The 24,577-nt window shown below is 41.9% G+C and overlaps 1 protein-coding gene across 1 annotated transcript in view; it reads right to left on the bottom strand.

The window, feature by feature from the left end:
- The window catches only part of mapk13 (mitogen-activated protein kinase 13), a 29,023-nt gene extending 6,465 nt beyond the window's left edge, over positions 1-22,558 (bottom strand). The window contains exons 1-9 of the mRNA XM_072681448.1: positions 22,273-22,558; positions 16,174-16,303; positions 12,579-12,637; positions 11,212-11,317; positions 10,926-10,955; positions 5,062-5,109; positions 4,790-4,904; positions 1,530-1,601; positions 228-307 (exon numbers count right to left, since the gene is read on the bottom strand). Of these exons, the coding sequence (XP_072537549.1) occupies positions 228-307; positions 1,530-1,601; positions 4,790-4,904; positions 5,062-5,109; positions 10,926-10,955; positions 11,212-11,317; positions 12,579-12,637; positions 16,174-16,303; positions 22,273-22,385 (753 nt within the window). The 5' untranslated portion in view covers positions 22,386-22,558. The remainder of the gene's footprint in view (positions 1-227; positions 308-1,529; positions 1,602-4,789; positions 4,905-5,061; positions 5,110-10,925; positions 10,956-11,211; positions 11,318-12,578; positions 12,638-16,173; positions 16,304-22,272) is intronic.
- Positions 22,559-24,577: the final 2,019 nt, after the last annotated feature.

Raw genomic sequence — 24,577 nt, 5'->3', positions numbered from 1 at the left:
AATAAAGATCAAATCTCCATTTGTTTAAATATGTAAAAAAAGAAAAGACAATTGTAATAATGGGGTGTCCATATTTGTTCTGTAGATGTGTATAGGTTCTAGGCAAAGTCAGGAGAAAGTGTCCAGGCCTAACTTTTATGCCCAGGCAAACGATAACATCTATTATGAATTTGAACTCTATAACAGGTTCAGTCATTGCTTGCATGCTACAGTAAAAGCTGTCTTACCTCCTGGCTTTCAAGCTTCTCAATGAACTCTGGGCCAGGTGTGCCGGTTAGCTTCATTATTTGAGTAAGCTGGTCCATGTCTGAATTTCAGTAGTTAAAGAAAATTATCAGTGTAATAATATGCTGCAATAAGCAATAAGTGCTTTTCTAATGAACAAATTTTATTTTCTTTCTTTTTTTCAGGTTTGTGTTAATCCCAGAGAACTACAAACAAGAAACCAGAGCCAAGAAATACTGTGAGATTCCTGGGAATGAGCTGAAGTGCTTCAAGTGAAAGTGACCTTTTTAGTACTTTATGGGGTTCCCACACATCCTGGAAAAACTGGAAATTTAGACTATGTTATGTCCAGTCATGAAAGTTCCTGCAAAATGAGAAAATAGCTAGAAATGCCATTGAAAAGAAAAGAAAGCCTGAGCTATTGATCCACAGAGCTGACATATTTTAACTACTGATGCCCTATCTGTTAAAGATTGTAATGCTGCTCTGATTTCTTCTTTCTAACATCCAGAGAAACCAACTATTCCCCTCTAGAGAGGACACTCAGGTGCTCGTTCAGTCTCTCGTAATTTCAAGACTTACCTACTGCAACTTTCTTCTGGCTGGTCTACCTTTGCGCACCATCATGCCCCTGCAATGTATCCAGAATGCAGCAGCACGGGTCGTCTTCAGTGTTTCTAAATTCAGCCATGTCACTCCACTGCTGCGTTCTCTCTTCACTGGCTTCCTGTAGCTGCTGCCCACATCAGTTTCAAAACACTGACCAAGAGCCCTTCGCTTGTACGGCTCAACTTGACCCATCCTTTAAGATGCACGGAAGACAAGCGTCCAGGCTTTTTTTCTGTCCTAGCACCAAAGTGGTGGCAACGGACTTCCTCTGGGTGTCCGAACGGCAGAGTCGCTCGCTGTCTTCAAACACAGACTAAAGACCCACGTCTTCCAAGAGTATTTGGGCAAAGTGTAGTGTATGTTGAGTATTTTTTATCTAAGTCTCCATACTGACAGTGGATTTGGCAGCATCTAGCTTTGGGTATCTTTTGGACTCTAGCCGATACAAACTAGCTTAGGGAATTTTTTGAATTTTGAGTAAACAGTGAAGCACTTCTGTAGGTTGCTCTGGATAAGAGTCTCTGCTAAAGGCCTTAAATGTTAATGTAAATGTTTCATCTCACTCCTATCAATAGAGGAACAGTCAGCTAGCTCAGGGACCTCCCTGACATTGTGTATACATCACAATACCAAGGAAATACACCCTAATACCATACAATACTGACAGACAATCACATGTAAGTAATGAAGGATACAGTCTTTTCCTTTGAAGAGTGTCTTGCCATTGAACATTTCTCCCATTATGCACCCAACCGACCAGATATCCACTAAAGAGGAGTAAACAGAGAATTAAAGCAATTACTATACAGAACGGCTTACAGCTGGAACTGAGGAGTACATCAGTAAAGAACACACAGGCTGGAAAAGTCTAGGCAACACATGCATTGTCCTAAGAAACCGCAGGTCCTTCATCAGGTATCAATCTGTAGGAGAGGGAGCAGTTGAGCCAATACATAGTGCTCTGGCCCTAAAGCATCAATCATAATCAAACAGCCCTCCTGCAAGAGGTGCAATCAATGCTGTACTGGAGAAACAAGACTGATTGCTTTGTTGAGCACTTCTGGAGCATCAGGGTGCCCACATGCGAGACTAGACGCTACAAAAGCAGAGCGGTGGACGCAGACGCATGCAGACCTTGTGCATGCTGGAGCATGGCTAGGTTTTAAAATCAAGTAGCAAGGGGGGCTCAGAGTGGTCCAGTGGACTATGTAGTGGGCGCTGCCACTATGATTCGGGAATCACTGGGAATCTGGAATCCTGGGTTGAGCTGCTTGCCATCAGCAGCCAGTCCAAAGGAGCACAATTAGCTATGCTCAGGCCTCCTGGACAGATGAGGTCTGCATACGCCTGCCGTATTTCGAGAGAGCACAGTTGGCCTTGCTCTCTCAGGGGAGGGTTGAGGGTGCTTTTAACACTTCACATTACTCCTACTATGATGTTGATTAGTGCAGGCGTCTGTTAGCTGTTATATCAGAGCTGGGGAGCCGTGCTTTCGGGAGTGGCTGGCTTCACATGTGTCGGAGGAGACCTTCAGTGCTAGTCTTTGCTAGGCACTGCTAATGATAGGGGGAGTTCACATGAACTGGGATTGGGTAATTAGCCTTTCAAATTGGGTAGAAAATGGGGTAAACATAAATAGTTCAAATCAAGTAGCAAATAAGACTGTTGCTTTTTCACTGCCCAATCATGTTTCCGTTGGCCGACGTACAATACCACATAAAGGTCAGAGACCACACAGGCCACCCTTCATTTATTTCAGTCCAAACAGCCATTAAGTGGAAGTTATTTCTGTTCTGGAGATTTTTCTGAGGAGATTACATGTAAGATAGCCCACTTTCATGAGGATGCGGAAAGTCAGTGGAAAATAAACGGGGGAGAAAAAAGACTGGAGCTTAACTAATGAGTGGGACTCCCAATCATAGGTAAGCAGATGCATGGTGGTGTAATACTCTGCTTGAAATACACTGGCAGAGTTGCTGGCCTGACACTGTGTTAGTCTCTAGTGTGCTCAATCCTTCTGTTTCCAGTGGCTACAGACATTTTTATCAGCAGTAAACATAGCATTAATTATCACTGCTATCATTTCTATGTGTTGCTATGGCAGCAATGACTCTACTACAGAAAATAAGAAGCTCATTTACATGCTCATAACTTCGGAGCACCGTGGAATAAAGAATAAATGTGCCTAAAACAGCATGAAATCTGAATCTCATCTGGTTCCCCCGATACACTTTGCTCGCAGCTGATGAAGAGCGTCTGTCTGAAACATCCTGTCTCTCTCCAGAAATATTTATCCCTCCAACCTCTCTCTATGTTGTGTGTTGGAATTAGACAGTCTGTTTGTGTTATTGTGCATAACTGATATATATGTAATATACATAAATTGTATATAAACTGTTCTGATTGGCTCTCTTTTAAAAAGCATGGGGCGGCTCTGAGTGGCTTAGCAGTGTAATGCGCTCCTACTATAGCCTGGGGGGTCGCAAGTTTGAATCCCGAGCCATGCTGCTTTGCCATCTGTGGCTGGAGTCTATTAAGGCCAGCACAAGCTGGTGCGATGGAGCTGGGGACCCGAGCGTGTTCAAAAGGAGGTAATGACTGGCTTCGCATGTATCACAGGAGGTTGTGTTAAATCTTTACCCTCGTAGAGTTGGGGGCATTGCTAGTGCTGGGGGGGGCTATATATATATATATATATATATATTAAAGCAGTCCAGGAAAAAAAGGGTCATCGATCAAACTCATTTATTTCAAAACATGATATTTGATTAATTATCTGGCCCTTTAAGATATTGTGAATTAGCAAGACAAAAAAGGCATGTACAAACAATATAGAACAGTTTATGTTCTCTTTATGTACCAAATAAATATAAAAAAAGTTGTAGCAAAGGTCATATTCAAGGATTTTCTCTAGAAGAAAAATGTTTTTTATTCAGAAAAGCAACAAAACATTTGAGCAGGGTGTCCAAACTTTTGCATATGACTGTATAAACAGGGGAGGATTTATTTAGTGTTCAGCAACCCACAAATGCACAGCATATGTGGAACAACAGGTTTCCACATGGAACGGATTATTGCAGTCCAAACAAAAGTATGCATCTCCAAAGTGGTAACAGTACAGGAGAAGGCCTCTGCCATGATTGTTCATCAGTAACACTGGTGACCAGCCAATCAGACTCTTCTATCAAAAATGACTCCAACCAGGCCTCGGGCCGAAGGCTAAAATCCAACCCTGGTCTTGCAACAATTCAGATGAGGCCATTCAGCCGACAGGAGAGCAACACTATCCGCTAAGACTTCCATAGGCTGGAGTATTGGGAGTCTGCCATGGTTAGGAAGTTGTGGTGGTGGGGGGGGGACTTCAAGTAGGCCTAATGTCCGCCTTACACCAAACGCTCCCGTCATCTGGTTTGTTTGGGGTAAGGTGGGCAGGATAGCTGATAGCTTAGCTCTCTCCAGCACCAAACAGGAAGCACCTTGCTGTCTCCGTTCATTAACGTGGGTCTTGGCTATTCTGTGGCGTCTTTTTTTGTTTGCTTGTTGGAGTTTTTGGTTCACTGAAGCCAAATGCTGCTTCTGTTTCAGTTCTATTGTTTAACACCTTCCCTTCTAAATTACCACCAGGAGCATGATGGGAAATGATCTCAAAAGGAATCTAGTCAAACCATGTTCTAATCACAATCATTTCTGTTAATTATATTTTCCAAATAACGTTTTTAAATGGGGCGTCCTCTTTTTTCCACATGACTGAACCAAAATATTTCCTATCTAACAGATCTAAGCCCTCCTGGTTCCTTAAATGAAAATCACACCCAGTCATGGACTAAATCACAGCACTATTAAGCTTCTTCATCAGGAAACAACTTTGTCAGTCTCTGACTATCTGAGACTAATCCATGTCTGGTAGGCCGGCCCTACAGGTGTGCTGTGAATGAAGGTGTAATGGTTCTCTTGCCTGTCTGGGTGTAGTGCATCCAGTTCAGAATGACCTCAGGCGCTCGGTACCATCTCGTCACAACGTATCCTGTCATCTCTGCATCTGCATGCCGCGCCAAGCCGAAGTCCAGGATCTGTAGCCACCGCAACAAAACACCATCAACACCTCCCACATCTCCAACATGTTCAACCATGTCAGCATCATCAGCTCCTCCACCAACATCGACTACTCAAACACCATCCACTCCTTCACACCACTGCATTCTCAAAAAGAGAACAACGCTGACCAACCTTCAGCTCACAGTCTTGGTTTACAGCCAGGTTGCCAGGTTTAAGATCCTAAAAAAACAAAAGATCAGTCCAAACATTAGTGCAGGAAAATAAAGACAAGCTAAGAACCATGGGGTATAGAACCATGGCAGCTCAAAGAACCATCTGGATGCCTAAATAGTTGAATGGTTAAAGTGTTTAGATTGGTAGAGAACCTTGTAGCTCTATATATATGTCTTGGGTTCAACTCAGCACCAAAATGTGTTCCACAATTGTTCCCCAAAAGTCAAAGAACCCTTTTCCAGCACTTCAGTACTCAGTACATACTTGCCTGCAGGCTCAAACTAGGACAATGGTGTTAAAACAGTGTACTGTGTATGCACTGGTGTTTCTGCCTGTGGTTGACTCTCCTGAGCAGCTCCTAACATGCCAAAACACATTCCTGTACCTGACACATACTGGCCAACCAAGTGCTCCTGCTTGACTATTGGAGGGTGGGGTAGCATGATCTTTCTCAGACGTACTTAAAAGGCACAGAGGCATTAACCTAGTCTTGTGGATTCTACTGTAGGTTCAACCATCCACCATTAGAGGGAGATTCTTCATTCAAATGCATGGAATCCACCAGTGTCAGTTTGGCTCCGGGCTCACTAGCATTTCAGTGCTTCAGGGCCACACCCAGCCCATTTACATTTTTGTGCTCTGTTTTAGCTCCAAACTCACCTGAACCAGGTTAGTAAGGTAACCCAAGGCTTTAGATTTACATTGATCTCCCCTACTGAATCCCAGCATCGGCCAAAGTGTGCACAAAAACAACTGACTGGACAACAGAGCTCATGGCTTGCATAGGTGTCAAACAGATGCAGGGGTACGCATGCAGATGAACATCAAATCTTCTAGAGACACTAACCTTCTGGATAACCGTGGTATAAAAGTTCGAGAAACATGGAGGCATGGGGGCCATAAGGTTGCTGGTTCAATCCCCTTGACTGCCAGAGGTGGGAGGAGGGGCAAGTAAGGCACCTTACCCACAATCGTGGGTTAATGGCTGTCCACCACTCTGGGTGTGTGTGCTCACTGCTCCTAGTCACTAGTCATGTGAATATGCTGAGTACCTTTATTACTGTCATGAAAATTACTCTCTTCATATATATGCTGGGAGCAGAGCGGGTTAAGACCCAACAGTGGCAGCTTAGCGGATGCAGCTATCAAACTCACAATCCTGTGATCAACAAACCAGCATTCTAACCACTGAGCCAATGCAGAAGTGAGACTGCCCAGACTGCACTTCCTTTAGTCTCCTATAAGACGTTAATATGACAGAAAATATGGAATTAAATATGGATTATAACTACTGTTTCTATTTAAGCAATAGAAAATGAGAGGGAGTGTGTTATCGCGAATAATATCGCAGCTATAATTTGAGCGACGTAGATCATCACAGCCATGATGTTATTTTACAATAACGCACAACCTTGAGTGATTTACTGCTTTTGTACAAAAAAGGTTTTTACAAAATAAGGAAAAATAAATCAAAAAAGCCTTGAATTCCATCCTGAAAATATTTGTACTGTCAGATCCTTCCACCAAAAAGTAGTTCCACAATAAATTAGTAGCTGCTATTCACCAGTAACAATTCCAACCAGGGCCGCATTAATGGAGGTCCATTAGGTACCTGTTGAGCTCTGTATACAGTCCAAGACAACTGCTGATACTATAAGGCTCAGCTTTTGTGGAACAGATAGAGCCATAGAACTGTCGAAGTATCAGGTTCAACCAGAGATGTTATAAATGAGGAGACCGGCCACTGGCTGAAATATGGATAAACATGGCATCTGGATAAAGGCCTGCCAATAAGCTTACTGGTTATTCCACGGTGTGTTAGTGGGGAAAGTCCCCAAAGCCCTGGAAAAATCTTTTTTTTTGTTGTGTATTATTGAGAAATACAAACTATTCGTGAGGTTTTTGACAGATTTGATCAGTTATTTAAAATGTATATTTTATTATTTTAAATAATAATAATTTTACCCGGAGCCTGGTCTGGTCTACCAAGAATACAGACTTGCCTTTCAATTGTAGTCAACTCTTTAGTGGAGTGATCCAGTTTTAGTGTAAAAAAGCAGTGCTGCTATCACAAATATCAGCAGGGTTAGAGCTTAAACCCTGTTGGAATTAACTGTTGTATGAGAGAAATTACATGATTTAAAATCTATATTTTATATTTTATTTTTGCAAAATAATAATTACAACTGAAATTGTGCTGAAAGCAAATTATTGAGAGGCAAATTTCTCCCCCACCAAACATTAAAGCGTACATGTCACCTCCTTCAGTCTAGAAGGGCAAGGTAAAATAGTACCACTACTTTACCAATATCCACATTACATGTGGAGGGTCACTGGTTGCTATTGCTACTACTGTAAAGACACCTAAGATGGCAATTTTTTCTGCAATGATGAGCCCTGAGTATTTCACACCAACCCCACTCTCAAGGACATCCTTCATTTCGGTGGTTTGGGAATTTTAAAAAATTGGTGGAATTCCCCTTCAAGCAGAGGAAACTGAAGCATAATGAAATGCAGATCCCAACAACAGCAACATCTGCCAACATGCCATATGTAGCCCATACCGCACTGAAGTGAGCACATTCACACATTTGGTAATATGTTGTGAAAGTCCTTGCTGTGTTTTCTTTGCGTTTTCAGGCCTTAACACAGCTTGCCCAGTCGGCATGGCAGCCGTGAACAGTTCTGAACTTGCAAAGAAAGACAGTGTCACACCTTACAGGAACCCGCCCACTGCATTACCTTAAATGCTATGCCTAAGGTGTAATGGCAAGGTCTGGACCTGATTCATCCAAGTCCTGAAATCCAGTAAGCGTCTTCGTCTTTCTAGACTCGTATTCTCTCGTGACTAATTGTCAATAAACAATTTGCGGATTAATTTTTCAGACATTCCTTGCCAATCTAATATACAGAATGCACATGGGGAACTGACTTGAAAGACCTGTCTTTGCCTTTTTGTTTTGGTACATCCTTCTCAGGAAGATTACATAATGTCTGTCAGTGCGCTGCCTTAGAAGCCACTTGACTTTGCTTGACCGGGCAAGAGGAACCTAGCTAATTAGATGGCAAACAAGTCACCATATTAAAGGACCTTAAGAAATAGTTCAAATCATTGGTCACTTGAGAATAAAGGTCAAGATTGAATCCTTTAAACCCTACGTTAATTGTTCACTTATTAGTCCAACAGCAAAAACACAAACTATTGTGTAGTCCAGAGGCCCAGTTTCCAGTCCTGGATTTGGTTCTTGCTGGAGTTACAGTTAATGTAATTGACTGGCCACGTAATATCACACCCACCAAGGGTTACAACGTCCAGGACTGGACACTGGATTCAAGATTTAAAGACCTCTGGTATAGTCGTTTAGCTTGCCAGATTATGTGGAGTCCCACAGGGTTCTATTTTAGGGCCTATGAAACTGATGTAAATGATGAAAGTAGTGAAGTGTGGGCGTACATAGTCATACCGTATATGATAGATATGATAGATAACCTGCTGTATATGGTTCTCTAAAGCAGTGGGTCCCAAGCCTGGTCCAGAAGGACCCCCCTGCCCGGCACATTTCTGTGTTTACTCTGCTTCCAACACGCCTGATGCAGCAAATCGGATAACTAACAAGCCCTTCCTGAGTTAAAGGTGGTGTGTTAGAGCAGGACATCACTAAAATGTGTAGGACGGGGGTCCTCCAGGACCAGGGTTGTGAAGCACTGCTTTAAAGCACCTTATATTGGAGGTTCTATGAAGTCAAAGAATAAAACGTGGCATTCTTAAGGCTATATCATAGAATAATGTGCCCTTATCACCATGATACATCTATACCGTTCACTGAAATTCCTCTGTTGCATTTCTCAGCTTCAAAAGCCAGGATCAGAGCGCAGGATCAGCCATGCTACAGTGGGTAAAGAGCTTTGCTCAAGAGCTCAACAGTGGCAGCTTAGCAATGCCAGATATGAAACCCACAATAACCCAGTGCTGTTACTACTGAGCCACCACTGCACAGCTTTCTGACGTCACACCACGGCTCTCATACACTGTATGTCCAAATGTTTGTAGACACCCCTTCTAATAAATGCATTCAGCTACTTTAAGTTGCACCCATTGCTGACACAAATGTGCAAATTCACACACAGCTTGTCTAGTCCATGTAGAGAAGTACTGTCAATAGAATAGGACTCTCTGGAGCAGATGAACATGTACCTATTGACACCATGCTGTCCAATGCCCAGTGTGGGCTAGAAGGGTATAAAGTCTCCCAGCATTGAGCTGTGGAGCGGTGGAAGAACTGTGTTCTCTGGAATGATGGATTGAGCTCCATCCAATACTTTTAAAATGAGTTGGGGAATTGTGGATGAAATGTGGTGGAGATCATCTAAAATCCTTTGACGCCTTTGATGCTGGATTCAATCATAGTAGTCATAGTCAAATATAGTAGAAAGCCTTCTTCTTTGGACAGTAGAGACAGTTTTCATTCAACAAAAGCAGAATAAGCTCATTTTGATACCCTTAATTTCAGAAGAAACAGTGAATGAGCAGGCGTCCCAATACTTTTGTCCATATAGTGAATTTTCTAAGGACAATTGATTCTGGTTTTCCTTCATTTTGCACAGATTTAATCAAATAATATAAATGAAAAATGTGTCCACGTCGTTTATGATAAGCTAACAGGCTACATTATCAATGGTTACATTGGTACATGATGTAGAAATGCTGCATAATCTTGATTAAACAGCCATTGCACCACTTTATGAAGAGGAAAATATAATTAATTCTGTTTATTTCTAAGCGTCTTATTACAAAATGACATCATTATCCCTGTTTCCAAGTAGATATTTGGTCAATTTTCGCAGATTCAAGCAGTTTGTTTTTGTCAAAGAAACCTAGATGTGATTTCCGACTCAGAGAGGTTAATGCATAAGTGCTCGTTCAATAAGGGCCCTATTTTAGGGCGTGTCGGTGAGTCTTTGCTAACGTAACAATGAAAAAGTACGCCTCTCTTAATTAATCATGGGTGTGTTTTGGGAGTAACATTCAATAAACCAATCAGTGTGTCACTCGCCATTCCCTTTAAGAGCCAGGTGTGGTCTGACTTTGGTGGATTACTATTTCAATAAGTCTTGGAAGCGGTGCATCTCCTCGCCTCTAACATAATGTTATTTTATTTTGCATTCTGTTTATTATTGATGTACAATTTGCATAGCTGCCAGCTGGCAGCCAAACATCTGTTTGTGCGTAACAAGCCGGGGAATATGAGCATTGGGCACACGCCTGTGTTGACAATTCACTGTGAAGATAGCAACGAATGTCTGACTAGGACAGGAACTTGTGTGTTTTCCGCCGCCAAGATGGCAATACACCAGAAATGAACCTGAACACACCTCATTTCGAGACCACCACGCACATCGGGGTACATATACTCACAAGAACCTTTGCTATTTAAACGACGCAGGTGAAAGGAGTGAAAGTAGACTGTTGGCAGGGTGTAAGATAGCAATGAGCATTGCGATGGGTGTAAGACAAGGCCCCTAGTGTTTGAAATTTTGACTGTCTTAATAAAACATAATTAACTATACATTTTTATACAGTTGCATTTAAGAGCAACAGGCCTCATTCACCAGTATCCTCCACTGTCCTCACAGACTGAACAAATCCCAAATAAGAAAACGCTGGTGAATGAGGCCCATTCTTATCAATTCTTATCTTAAGATTCTTCGTCGGCCTCTGTTTCCTGAGAGAGAAGTCAGAACTTGCTGTGTGTCTTTAATTCAACCATGTGTTGAAATCGTGATCGCTGACAGATGCCGTTTATTCACTGCCAAACACTCACCCTGTGAATGATGCCAGCACTGTGAATGTACTGTGGAGAGAGATTAAAAAAGACAAGAGTTAGTCTCCCGAACATTAGTCATTCCAAGTCTGACTATTTAACAGCCTGATTTCAGCCGGATCTGGTTACAGAAGAGGCTGGAAGCTTCATTTAAAACTATTTATGCTTCAACTACGAATGTGTAAAAAAAATACTATGATTTAATATGAGTGTTAAGAGTCTAGGCATTGTTCTACGCCAGCTCAGCCAGCTCTGACTGCAGCTGAGAGCCTGACTGTGAGGCTACCTTTAGTCCGCAGAGCATCTGGTAGACGAGGAACTGCACACGGTCTTCTGAGAGCATACCTCGAACCTTGGACAGGTCTGTGTACATGTATGGCATCACCAGGTAGCTGAAATGGGGAAAAAAAATTCATCTTAATTAAATTGTCTGCTGTTAAATGGCAAAAATGTTTCCACATCATTTGTTACAGAAACTGTTTTTTAATCATTTATTTTTAATGTAAGCCCTTTTTCTACTCAATTTGGAAGGCGAATCACTCAACCCCCCAATTATGTGAACTCTGCGCGGGGGCTCTGAGCGGTGCAGTGGACTAAGGATCACCGGTTCGAATCCCGGAGTCCGAGATTCAGGGGTGAATTGATGACACTTCCTCCTCACACCGCTCCTAGTGTGATGTTTGTCAGCTCAGGCATCTGTTAGCAGGCGATACAGCATCAGCGGCAGTTCATGACTGGCCTCACAAGTGTTGGAGGAGACGTGCTAGTCTTCACCCTCTTAGTGTTGGGGGTATTGCTTGTGATATGGGGAGTTCCCATAAAAGGTAAAAAGGTAAAGGTGCACGTATTTGTCACTCTACTACTTACACCAAAATGTGTCTTCCACATTTAACCCATCTGTGGTAGTGAACACACACTAGTGAACTAGGGGCAGTGAGCAGCCAACTCCAGCACCCGGGGAGCAGAGAGGGTGAAGGGCCTTGCAGGAATCAAACCCACATCCCTGTTATCAATAGCCCGGCGCTCTTACCACTGAGCCACCACTGCCCTGAGTGTGGGTTGGGTAACTAGCCTTTCAAATTGGGTCGTAAATGGGGCAAAGTTAGAAATAAATTATAGAAAAAAAGAATGACACAACAAGGTTGGCTAAGTGGTTAAAAACACTTTACAGGTCCCCAAGGCACAGCTTTGGCCCTATTAAAAATGGCACGCTGGGCAGTGACCACATGGCTTCTCATGATTTTGACAGGCAAGAAAAAAAAACATTCACTGAAAACATTGAAATCCAACTTCATCATCTTACAACTGCAGATGAAAAAATATTTCACCCCATCTGATTGGGTAGGCTCAATCATTAGCCAGCATACTGTCACTACACGTCTTGCTTGGAACCCAAAAACAATACGATTCACTGGTAAAAGAGAACCCAGATTAGTGGTTCTGTTCTGGAACAGCTCCATTATTTTCCTTCCTCGCTCTGGCCCAGAGCCCTGTCCTGTACTGCTCTTGCATTTCTAAAATTGGCCAAAAAGTGATTCTAATTCGATAAAGTGATTCTCAGGAAATCTGGCACTATTTTTAGAGCTGACTGGCTACAACCTGCAAAACCTGTGGTTTGCTCTGTGGAAACATACAGAATCTAATTGTACTCACAAGTCCTGAAAGGTTTCCAGGCGGGTGGCGGGAGTGAACACGTCCAGCAGTCCGATCACCTGCATCAGGCAGGAAAAGAGAAGTAGGGTTTAAAGCAGAAGCTAATCACAGGCTTCACTGTGCAGCTAGCTGGGGGTTTCTTTATATCCTGTTGGGCAGATAGGGCAGCAGAAGACTGCAGATGATTGACATCTGATAGCTGAAAGTGTAACAATAGGCAGTGAAATGTACGATAACAAAGCCCACCTATACAGCTTAATAAAGGAGCAGCCTGTTCTACTCCACACAGCTCCTGTCTCAACTTGAGCGCAGGGATGACGCCAGATTTTTAACCATGTATGAATCAGACATGCTGATCTTCGGCACCTGGCCTCACGCAAGACATTACCAGTCAAGACTGGTTGGTAACTTTTTCTGGGACAGAATGACTGTACAACATACACTACATGTCCAAATGTTTGTGGACACTCATTCTAACGAATGCATTCAGCTACTTCAAGTTGCACCCATTGCTGACACATATATGTAAATGCACACACACAGCTTGTCTATTCCCTAGTATTGAGCTAGCGGGGTATAAAGCCCAGAATTGAGCTGTGGAGCAGTGGAATAACTGTGTTCTCTGGAATGATGGATGGTGCTCCATCCAATTATTTTGGGATGAGTTGGGGGATGAGGTAGGGTGCAATCAAATTCTCACAGCAGTGCTCCAAAATCTAGTACAAAGTCGTATTCCCTATACAGTAGAGACAGTTACTCCAACAAAAGCAGCTCTTTTTTAATTCCTTTGATTGTGGAAGAAAGAATGAAGCATGAGCACATGTCCAAATACTTTTGTCCATAGATAGTGCATGTCTTGAATAGAAAACAAAAAGTCCTGGAAGCTAAACTGGAAGCTGCTGTCTACAATTAAGCGAGTTTTACATTGCCATGGACCGAGATGCTGACGTCCATTAAAGAAGTCCGTGATCCAAAATCAACACCTTGAACCAAAACGAAAGTGTGCAGATGATCTCATGGACAAAGACAAAAGTCTTCTGGAATGTTTTATGGTCCGATGAGACAAGCTTTGAGTGCTTTAGCCACAATGACTATAGGCATGTTTGGAGAAGTCAGGGTGAGACATTCAAGCCAAAGAACACTGCACTAACTGTTAAACATGGTGGTGGTAGTCTCATGCTCTGGGGCTGTTTTACTGCACAAAGTGGACGTAATAATAAAGAGCCTCACAATTCCTTAGCATTAAACCATCAGCTATAAGGCTGGAACCTGGACAGTGTACTTGTACTGGGTGTTCCTACAGGACTATGACCCCAAACACACATCAAAGGGGATGTTTGTGGTAATGTGGTAATGGAATTGATATAGCAGGCTAACATTAGGCTTTTGGAATAGCCTTCCCAAAGTCCTGACCTCAACCCTACCACAAATATGTGAACTGTGCTTTAAAATCGGGTCAGTGCCTGGAAACCAACACAGTTAACAATTACCAAATCTGCCCAAAGGAGCGGTCAAATATTCAACCAGAATTCTACCAGAAGCTTGTTGATGGCTTGTTGATGACTTACTAAGGGACGTCTGACTAAATATTAGGTGTGTAGCATGCATACTTTCGACCTTGTATGTATGATTATGACTGTTGATTTGAGAAATTCCCCCCAAATTCTTGTTTTTCTTTACTGACCCCTTAAACAGCCTATGGACTTTCGACGGGCCGAAAGTGTTATTACACCAGTTTGTACAGAAGTCCCTGTAGTTACTGAGTGTAATACGTCTTAGGGGGGTTAGGGGGTTAAATAGGTTGTACACTCATTCTGCTTTTGAAAAATCATTGACAAATCACTAAAAGCTCTATATTTCCATGACATTCATAAGCAGATATAAACGTCCAACCCCAACTGTATATCAGAGAATTTCTACAAGTCTGAGGCTGTGACTGTAGGAGCTACTGTCTGTAGAGGTTGAGACACCTATGCAATGGTAGCAAATATACTTAAAAAAATACTTTTTCCTGCCTTCTTTTCACACTGCCATGCAACATTCCTACTGTCACACAGCAGCACCGTGGCAGACAGGCCGTCTGATTTCACATGCAGATGCATTTTCCTGTGTAAGGTGTGAATCTGCATGTTTTGATCGAATTGTTTTTTCCTGTTGGAAACCGTCAATGTTACACTTGAGCAGACAGTATGCCATTTGTACTATAGCAGAGCCCTCCAGATACATCAGAAAAATTAACCCCTTAACCCCCTGACTTATTATTCAGTATAACCCCTTAGGGCAGAAAGGCTTATTACACACTAATGTGTATTACTCAGTAACTGCAGGGGCTTCTGTACAAACTGCTGGGGCTATTCTTTAGTAATAGACGTTTGCAATTACACTTTCGGGCCGCCCTTAGGGTTAATCTCTCAAAAACGTAAAAAAAAAAGTATTTTTATCTGTCCCCTTGAGCTCCTCACTGTTATAACTGTGTAATTTCCAGATATGTTTATTAGTAGTGGATTTTCACGTGGGACTTTACGAGTTTAAGAAGTAAAGGGTATTTCTGCTAGCTACTATCAGACTTGTTTAGATTTTCAAATAGGCTAATTCTATCCCAGTGGGTGAAATTCAATTTACCAACTATCACCACAACCTGGGACACTATGCTCTGCTCTTCAGTTGTGAGGGTTTATGTACCAAAAATAGTTATCTGATCAATCCAGTTAACTGATGCCCAAGATCAGCCAAAGTCTTGGTACCAGATACCACAGGACACTTTCAGAGGTCTCGCGGAGTCCATGCCCAGGTGTCAGACCTATTGTGGCAGCATAAGCGGGACCTACACAATAGGTGCTAAAGGCTGCCACAATAGGTCTGACCCTTTGGCATGGACTCCACAAGACCTCTGAAGGTGTCCTGTGGTATCTGGTACCAAGACTTTAGCAGCAGATCCTTAGAGCAAGTCCTGCAAGTAGTAGGGTGGGACCTCCAAGAACATCAATAAGCCTTAGGTACCCTGTCACCAGTTGTTTGTTCTTTGGTAGGTACTGACCGCTGCATACTGCACAGAAAAAATCCATAAGATCTGCCTGAAGACCCAGTCTTCAACAGATTCTTATGCTTGGTAATTCTTCCTGCTTTTAACACCTTCATCACCTTCAAGAGATGACTGTTCACTTGCTGTCTGATTGACAGACTCCACTGTTCACTTTATCTGTCAGTGGTGCTAATGTTATGGCTGATCAGTGTATGTAAATGAGTTTCTCTTTCAAAAAGTGGTCCTACCACACCTAATGAAACACATCGTACAAATGGGCGGGGCTAAACCGTTTCAGTAATTCCCTTATGAATATTAATTACATTATAAATACATCCATTGTGATTATTTCGTAATGGACGTTCCTGCTACAACCATCTAAAAAAATCAGCTACATGTAATTTTCTGTCATCAAGGCCTGATACTGGAGGACAAGCGACAGCAGCGCGAGTCCTGTTAAACGTTTTATGAGCCACCTGGTGCCCTGTTGGAGACCTCGCTCCTTGCGCTGTTGCTCGAGGACATATCCAATAAAAGCAGGACCAGAAAACACGGAGGGAACACAGAACTTACATTTTCGTGTTTCATGTGCTTGAGCAGCCTCAGCTCCCGGTAAGCCCTCTTTGCAAAGATCTCGGACTGGAAGGGCCTGTGCAGCTTCTTGATGGCTACTTTCTCTTTGGTTTTCTCATTGATGGCTGAGCTGAGACAGAAAGGGAGGCAGAGTTTGAGGTGACACAGTGGTGAGAAAGGTAACCACACTCCAGCAATAGCTGTCTCTACAGCACAAACCACAGCAGTTTTTAGAACATGGTTGCCCAAGCCCTTTTTTGTAAAAGCAATAAAAAGAGGATGAAATATTCATATGTATAGACTTCCTGCTGTTTAATAAGGTAGCACTGGGTAGCACTGCTATGTACTCTTACTCACCGTACTGCGGTACTGTGCAGTTTTCTATAATCAGGGTAAACAACTCACTCACTGTTAACATGCAGAAATAGTAACATCGTATTGATAGACGACCTATATATCGCCGCTGTCCAATAAAAAAACATGTATCTCCAAAATAGTGACTTTACTGGAGATGACAAAAATGTTCTAAACTTTGAATGGAAGTCAATGTAAAATAAGAGCTTATTACAAGTAATTCATAGCATTTCTATTTGTCCATTTATCCAGTATTATTCACACAGTGTACAGAGAAAAAACTGACAAACATGGAGATACTGGGCAGCAGCATTATAGACTAGCATTAAGGCATATAAATTAGCATTAAAGATAAAAATAAAACAAATCTATGTAACTTCTTGCAGGATGAAAGAGTAAAATATGTTGTATTAGCAAAATTTACATAAAAGCCCTTTTACTAAAATGACAAACATCTGTAACTCAGTTATGGTGCATCATTCTTCTGAATCTGTGAAAAATGCCCTCCGGAAAATGTACAGAAAAAATATGGGCATCGAAATCCTTCACAGGACTTTACTATCCAACACATTAATCTTAACTAGATCTGTCTGTAAAAACGTTCCATTAGAAATGATGCTTCATAGCGGTGTTATAAACAGAACATATGTCCATCACTTTATTTTGCAGATAATTTACACCACAGATCATACTGGCATAGCTGTTTATAAATATTCATGTACTGCTTTATAATGTCAGTGTTCAGTGTTTTTGCATGTGTTATGAAGTCCCTATGTAGGCAGCCTTCAAATAAAGTATTAATGCAGAAATTACGCTGCCAGCTTTATCGAGATGTGACCTTGTGATTGTTCATAGCACTCCTACAACACTGCCAGTGTCACTGGCAGCAGCACAACCCTGCATGGTAGATCCACCCCCATACTTCACAGTTGGCATGGTGTTCTTTTTATTTTTTCTCCAAACGCCAAACGTATTTCTGCTGATTGAGGCCAAAAGCTGATTGTGGCCAAAACTGTTTTGACTTTCTGCAGCACTTGTTTGTAAGATTTATCTGACTAGTCGTGATGAAACGGGTTCAGTGTACAGAGTAAGTAAATCGTACTGTTTGGGTTGGGAGGCAGGTGGTGCTTGCAGGTCAAGTCAATCTTGAGTTACGAAGCATAAAATTGGAGTTAGAACATCTAGGAGAGAAAGACTATATTGACGCAATCGAATCATGATCCTATTTTGAGCAATACTGTATCGATTCTCCAAAAAACACAGTAGCAATTTTTAATAAATACTTTAAATGCAAAGATGACGGAAGACAGTTATCCTCTGTCTGTACTGTGTTGTCTGTCCGCACTTGTTTGTTTGTGTTGCACTTGTGTCTTGTATGCACTGTCTATGTTGCACCATGGTCCTGGAGGAACGTTGTTTCGTTTCACTGTGTACTCTGTATGTAGTTGAAATGACAATAAACCCACTTGACTTGACTTGACTTGACTTGACTTGGTTCATTTAGTGTTGTGTTTAAGCCCTGACCACTAGATGTCAGTGTTGTATAATGTACTGTTCTGTTCTGATTGGATAAAAGTCAGATTTTATGCATATTACCGTATTTTGGACAGTTTTCCAAAAATGTAAAAAACAAAAAGCAATATATCGCCTTGCATACCATGTGTGCCCACCATGACCACCCAAAGTGGTCGAATTCATCATTGCAATCAAATTGAGCTCTGCTTAACTTTATGCAAATGAGCAGTGGCGCATGATGGCGACTACATATTAAAACACAGGTCCTCGTTTTGCCTCAGAACTACTCCACCCACTTTGGTTCCTACTGAAGATTTGTTCCTTTCGCAAGATGGAGGTAACAGTGTTTTCAAGAGCACCAACAGACCCGACCTGCAACCGATGTGGACAAGAACCAGCTTCCCTGGCACATATGCTTTGGAAATGTTCTTAGATTACCAAGTTATAAGTTATTGGTCTACAATATTTCAGCCCCTGTCAGACATTCTGCACAAACCCCTTGACCCAGACCAGGCTACAGCTCTGTTAGGAATTAAGACCACTAACCCAGCACTGTCACATAACCCGCAGACTGATATTACTGAACAGGAAACAACAACAACCACCAACTAGCTCAGCTCTGATGAAGGAGATTATGGATCGCCTTCAATTGGAAAAACGTAGGTTTTCAATGGGAGGTAAAACCAGTACATTTAATTCTGTCTGGGAACCGTTCTTAGATTATTTCAGTAACTTTCAGCTGAATCTGCCATGAACAGAACTGAGGATGTAGATGTAGGTGGTGTAAAGATGACTATTCAGAAGGACACTTTTTTTAGTAGTGTCCTTATGTGTAAGTGTTTTCTCTATAACCTTTTCTCATGTAAAGGGGAATGTTGTACCCTTGGTAATCTATTAGTACTGTCTGTTTGTTTATCTACTAAAAAAAACAACATACAAAACAAAAGAGCCCCAACAGTCAGTAAGATAGTCTCTCTCGTATCCATAGTAGAATGATCATTTTTGAGAAGGGTTCTGTATTTTCACAAGACAATTTTCCCTCACTTTGTTAGAGGAAATGCTGCTTATTTATGAAAACATCCAGCGATTCAGAGTAAATTAACATGCTCCACAGGTTATTAGCTGTTTCTTATTCTGTAAATAATCTGTAAATAATATTGTTTTTTTTAGTTCAATTATTTATATTGTGTATATATTGGTCATTTATCTACGATTTGCATCTGAATGTCTAACTGTCCCTTTGCTGCTGTGACACTGTGAATTTCCCCACTGTGGGACTAATAAATAATTATCTTATCTTATCTTATTTTCAAATATTATAAAAGTTTATGTCAGTGTTGTAAACAGGCTCTGTATGTTCATACTGCTAGTTGTTCCTGCTGCCTGCCTGCACGCTGGTGAAAACGCCTGCCGACGACTGTATTGATTGCGGTGTGAATGCAGGGATACAGTATTGCAATATATCCCAGCATATCGAATCGTAACCCCTGTATCATGACACATATCATATCGCCAGGTTCTTGCCATTCCACAGCCCTAAAACACCTGCATAAACAGTGAATACAGTGAACAGGGTCAGGCTGTGACAGAATGTCAGAGTGGGTTCTATCCCCAGACCCGGCTGCCCGACAGGGGCTGTAACACAGGTAAGAGCTTGCAGTGCTATGAGGACATCCAGGAGTATTTTCAGAGCTTGGAACTGTTTATATAAAGCGCTGCCTTGAGTAAATGTCAAATCGCGTCTGCCTGAAGGGTGTTGAGAGTGTAGGTGTTTGTGGGCTGCCTCATGTCAAAGAGGCATAACAAGAAACAAGACGATTCGTATGAAATTCGTCAGACACCTCGGCTGTAAAAGGTGCATGTTAGTGTAGAGGTTATTTGGTGGTACTTTTTGGGGTATACTACATGTAGCACACATATCGTATACTCCATATGGTGTATTGCCTTTAGCCTTACTTTTTTTTACATGTAGGACTCCTGTTAAGTTGGTAGATTTGGTCAAATATGGTGATAAATTCTGTTGTCGACCATGTGTTCTCTAAAAAATGAAAAACTGATTAAAGAGCTTGTTTTTACATTTTTAATTTTAGTTTTTCATTTTTCAATTTTTTAATTATCAGTTTGGTCAACAATACATACTGAGTTGAGCCTCAAATACTGTGTAATATGTTTAGTCTGTAGCTCCGCCCCCTCAACTCAATCCGTTTACTGTTTACTCGCATATGCAGATTACAACTCCCCCTATCACATGGCGGGGAGGTCTTCCTATTCTCAAACGCCTGACCATGGAGGGCTGTGGTTTTTAAGGGATTTGAGTTTATGACTCCTGCCTCTTAACAAGCAGGCAGTTTGACAGGTGCTCCACTCCAGAGCTGTGAAACTATGTACATGGCTGTATATGAGAAAGAAGGGGAAGATAAATTTACTCAGAACTGTGTTTGTATGTAGTTGTCACAGTTCACAGCTCTAGATCGGCCCTACGGTCTAACTGCTGCTCATCAAGTGTGAGGAGATCATATGTTAAAACCCCAGTCTGAGAATGTTATGTGATACGGGGAGTTTAAATCTACAGATGGAAGTAAAACGTAAATGGATTGAGGGGCGGAGCCACAGTTTCAAATCAGTTTCAAATCAGTTTCAGCTGCAGCTCAATTACTAATGTTTTTGAGGGTCAACTCAGTGTGTACTGCTGATTAAACTGAGACGTAAAAAAGTAAAGAAATGTAAGTAACATGAGTTTGCCTGACTTTAAATGTCTTACAGTGTTGAAGTATCATGATACTATACTTTTCCCATATCGCCCACCCCTAGATCTTTCTCCTAACCACTTAGTTAATGCATAAAATTAAGTCTGGGCTGCAAGTTTATTGCACTGCCGTGCTTTAATTCAGTTAAAACAACAGCATGGTTTTCACGGCCCCTTTTCCTTTTGAGATGGTTTTGTCTCTCAGTGGTTTCGAGCACCTAACAGGAAGTACACAAGCGACAATCGCTGGGATCCAGCCTGCCATGAGGCTGCATTCGTGCTGTAAGCATGCTTTTGGACACAATTACTTAATGGCAGAACTGAAACTGCCTCAGCTCTCCTCACATTTTCACTTGCATTGTTTGTGAATCATTGCCACTAGCCACTGAAACTGCATGACCGAAGCAAAAACGCAGACAGCTGAAGCCATGTCTTTCAAGCACTTTACAATAATAAAAAAAAGAATAATGCTTTTTTAGAGTGTCCGGCTTTAGCCCCACTCTCGCCACTGATACTTCTTCATACCAGCGGAAACACGATAGCAGGCTCTACGTCCAAAGAAAACAAACCATAAGAACATGGAAGTCAGCTGCACAAAAGCCAGGCTCCGTTTACAGTAAGTGAAACGGGCGGGGGGAACTTCTCGAAATAATCACAAGAGCGAATTAGGGGCATAAACAGGCAAGCATGGCCTTGAGGAGAAACGTCCAAACAAGTGCTTATCACAGTGTCACAGTACCATTAGTGGGAAGACACTGCGCAGGCCTTAATGCAGCCTCTTAGCTTTACATGTAATCCATTAAAACAAGCCTGTGAGGCAAACCAGAAAAGCCTTAATAGGAATGCATGAAAAATTAAGGCAGTTCTATTAGTCATGCAACAAGGCAGTACAATAGTACAATGTTAGGATATCATAATATTAATATTAATTATTATTATATATACATAAAATATTTGCTATTTTGCAGTCAGATAGTCTAGAGAATGCAAGGCAATGCTTTGGAACCTGTAGTGCGATACTACTGCTACTATTACTACTAATAATAATGATAATCACAATAAATAATAATCCATTGGTACTACTACTAATAATAATAATAATGCATATCTAATAAAGATACTATTGCTGTTGTGCAATTAGACAACCCTGAAGCTATTCCATAGCAATGCAATTGTAGGGCTGTGCTCTAAACCCCTATTATGAAGAATCTAGGAAATATAATAGCAATAAGATTATTAATAAGAAGAATTTCTGGAAATTCGTGCTGTTGTGCAACCCGAGAGCAGTCCTGGAGTCTGCATGATACACACAGTGTTAGGAAACTCCAGAGAGGAGCGTGCAGGGGCTAAAAAAGACTGTCCCTGCTTGAAAAAGAAGCTGTTGCATAAGAAGCAGAGGAAGCTCGTGCATCAGCTAAAAAAGGGCTGCCACTGTTGTATAAAAGCAGGGGACGCTCGTGCAGAAGCTTATAGGGTTAACTCACCACACAGTACCGTAGGCTCCGGTCCCAATCTGCTTTAAGCGCACGTACTTGTCCGGCACCTCCCACACGGTGCTGTTGATCTCCTCGCGCGAGAAGCCGGGCTGCGGCTCCATGGATGAAAAGCGGAGCTCAAGCAGGAAAGCCCGTCTACCGTACCGCCCTGCCGCTCGCGCGCCGAGCCAGCATGATCTCAACGTTGGTACCGACGGTGTGCGTGCGACGTGAAAAACACCCGGGCTGTGAGTCTCGCTCTCGGTCTGTTAAGTCGTCCTACAGCTCGGGGCGGGAGGTGACGTCATCCGCCCACTCCGCACCCACTTTTCTTTCCCAGTTTGAACCGAAGCCACTTTCAGATGTGAGTCACTACAGCTCGAGCTTGAGCAAGAAACACGAGCCTCTGAGCTCCCTGGCCCTCGAGGAGCACTTGAAAGCAAACCGACAGATTAATGAAAACATGTCTGGACGGATTTTCAGAAGGTTTTCAGAAGAGGTTCAGAGTTTCCAACTGCAGAAGACCACTTTGGGGGTAAGGAGGTCTCTTTGAGGCCCATGGATCAGGAGGTAAGGCTTTATTGGGCCCCTCGTGCAGGTTCTGACCATAACCAGTGCTGTAAGAGGAAGACTAGTGTTATACTAATACTTACTCAAAGGGAAATCTATTTGCAAACCTATTAATTTACATTATATACAAATATTATATAAATATAATATAATATATAACACAAATATATCTAAAAAAATATAATATTTAATAATATATATAATGTTTGTCCAGTGGACAGAATCAGGCAGTGCCCCCTGGGTAATGCGGTCTGTATAGCGTCATTATGAATCCACCAGAACTTGATATGTAGAATATATAGAAAGGACAGACCCTGATTGCAAGAGGATGGCGGACCACTGTTGGCCTGCCGTGGCGGACCACGGATTTTCAGAAGGTTTTCAGAAGAGGTTCAAAGTTTCCAACTGCAGAAGACCACTTTGGGGGTAAGGAGGTCTCTTTGAGGCCCATGGATCAGGAGGTAAGGCTTTATTGGGCCCCTCGTGCAGGTTCTGACCATAACCAGTGCTGTAAGAGGAAGACTAGTGTTATACTAATACTTACTCAAAGGGAAATCTATTTGCAAACCTATTAATTTACCATATATACACATATTATATTAATATAATATATAACACAAATATATCTAAAAAATATAATATTTTATAATATATATAATGTTTGTCCAGTGGACAGAATCAGGCAGTGCCCCCTGGGTAATGCGGTCTGTATAGCGTCATTATGAATCCACCAGAACTTGATATGTAGAATATATAGAAAGGGCAGACCCTGATTGCAAGAGGATGGCGGACCACTGTTGGCCTGCCGTGGCGGACCACGGATTTTCAGAAGGTTTTCAGAAGAGGTTCAAAGTTTCCAACTGCAGAAGACCACTTTGGGGGTAAGGAGGTCTCTTTGAGGCCCATGGATCAGGAGGTAAGGCTTTATTGGGCCCCTCGTGCAGGTTCTGACCATAACCAGTGCTGTAAGAGGAAGACTAGTGTTATACTAATACTTACTCAAAGGGAAATCCATTTGCAAACCTATTAATTTACATTATATACAAATATTATATAAATATAATATAATATATAACACAAATATATCTAAAAAAATATAATATTTAATAATATATATAATGTTTGTCCAGTGGACAGAATCAGGCAGTGCCCCCTGGGTAATGCGGTCTGTATAGCGTCATTATGAATCCACCAGAACTTGATATGTAGAATATATAGAAAGGGCAGACCCTGATTGCAAGAGGATGGCGGACCACTGTTGGCCTGCCGTGGCGGACCACAGATTTTCAGAAGGTTTTCAGAAGAGGTTCAGAGTTTCCAACTGCAGAAGACCACTTTGGGGGTAAGGAGGTCTTTTTGAGGCCCATGGATCAGGAGGTAAGGCTTTATTGGGCCCCTCGTGCAGGTTCTGACCATAACCAGTGCTGTAAGAGGAAGACTAGTGTTATACTAATACTTACTCAAAGGGAAATCTATTTGCAAACCTATTAATTTACCATATATACACATATTATATTAATATAATATATAACACAAATATATCTAAAAAATATAATATTTAATAATATATATAATGTTTGTTCAATGGACAGAATCAGGCAGTGCCCCCTGGGTAATGCGGTCTGTATAGCGTCATTATGAATCCACCAGAACTTGATATGTAGAATATATAGAAAGGGCAGACCCTGATTGCAAGAGGATGGCGGACCACTGTTGGCCCAATAACAGCAAAGCTGGTGGTCAG

Source organism: Salminus brasiliensis, chromosome 6, assembly GCF_030463535.1.
Source record: "Salminus brasiliensis chromosome 6, fSalBra1.hap2, whole genome shotgun sequence".
Classification (NCBI taxonomy): Eukaryota; Metazoa; Chordata; class Actinopteri; order Characiformes; family Bryconidae; genus Salminus; species Salminus brasiliensis.
This window is presented reverse-complemented; position numbering and strand designations above follow the sequence as displayed.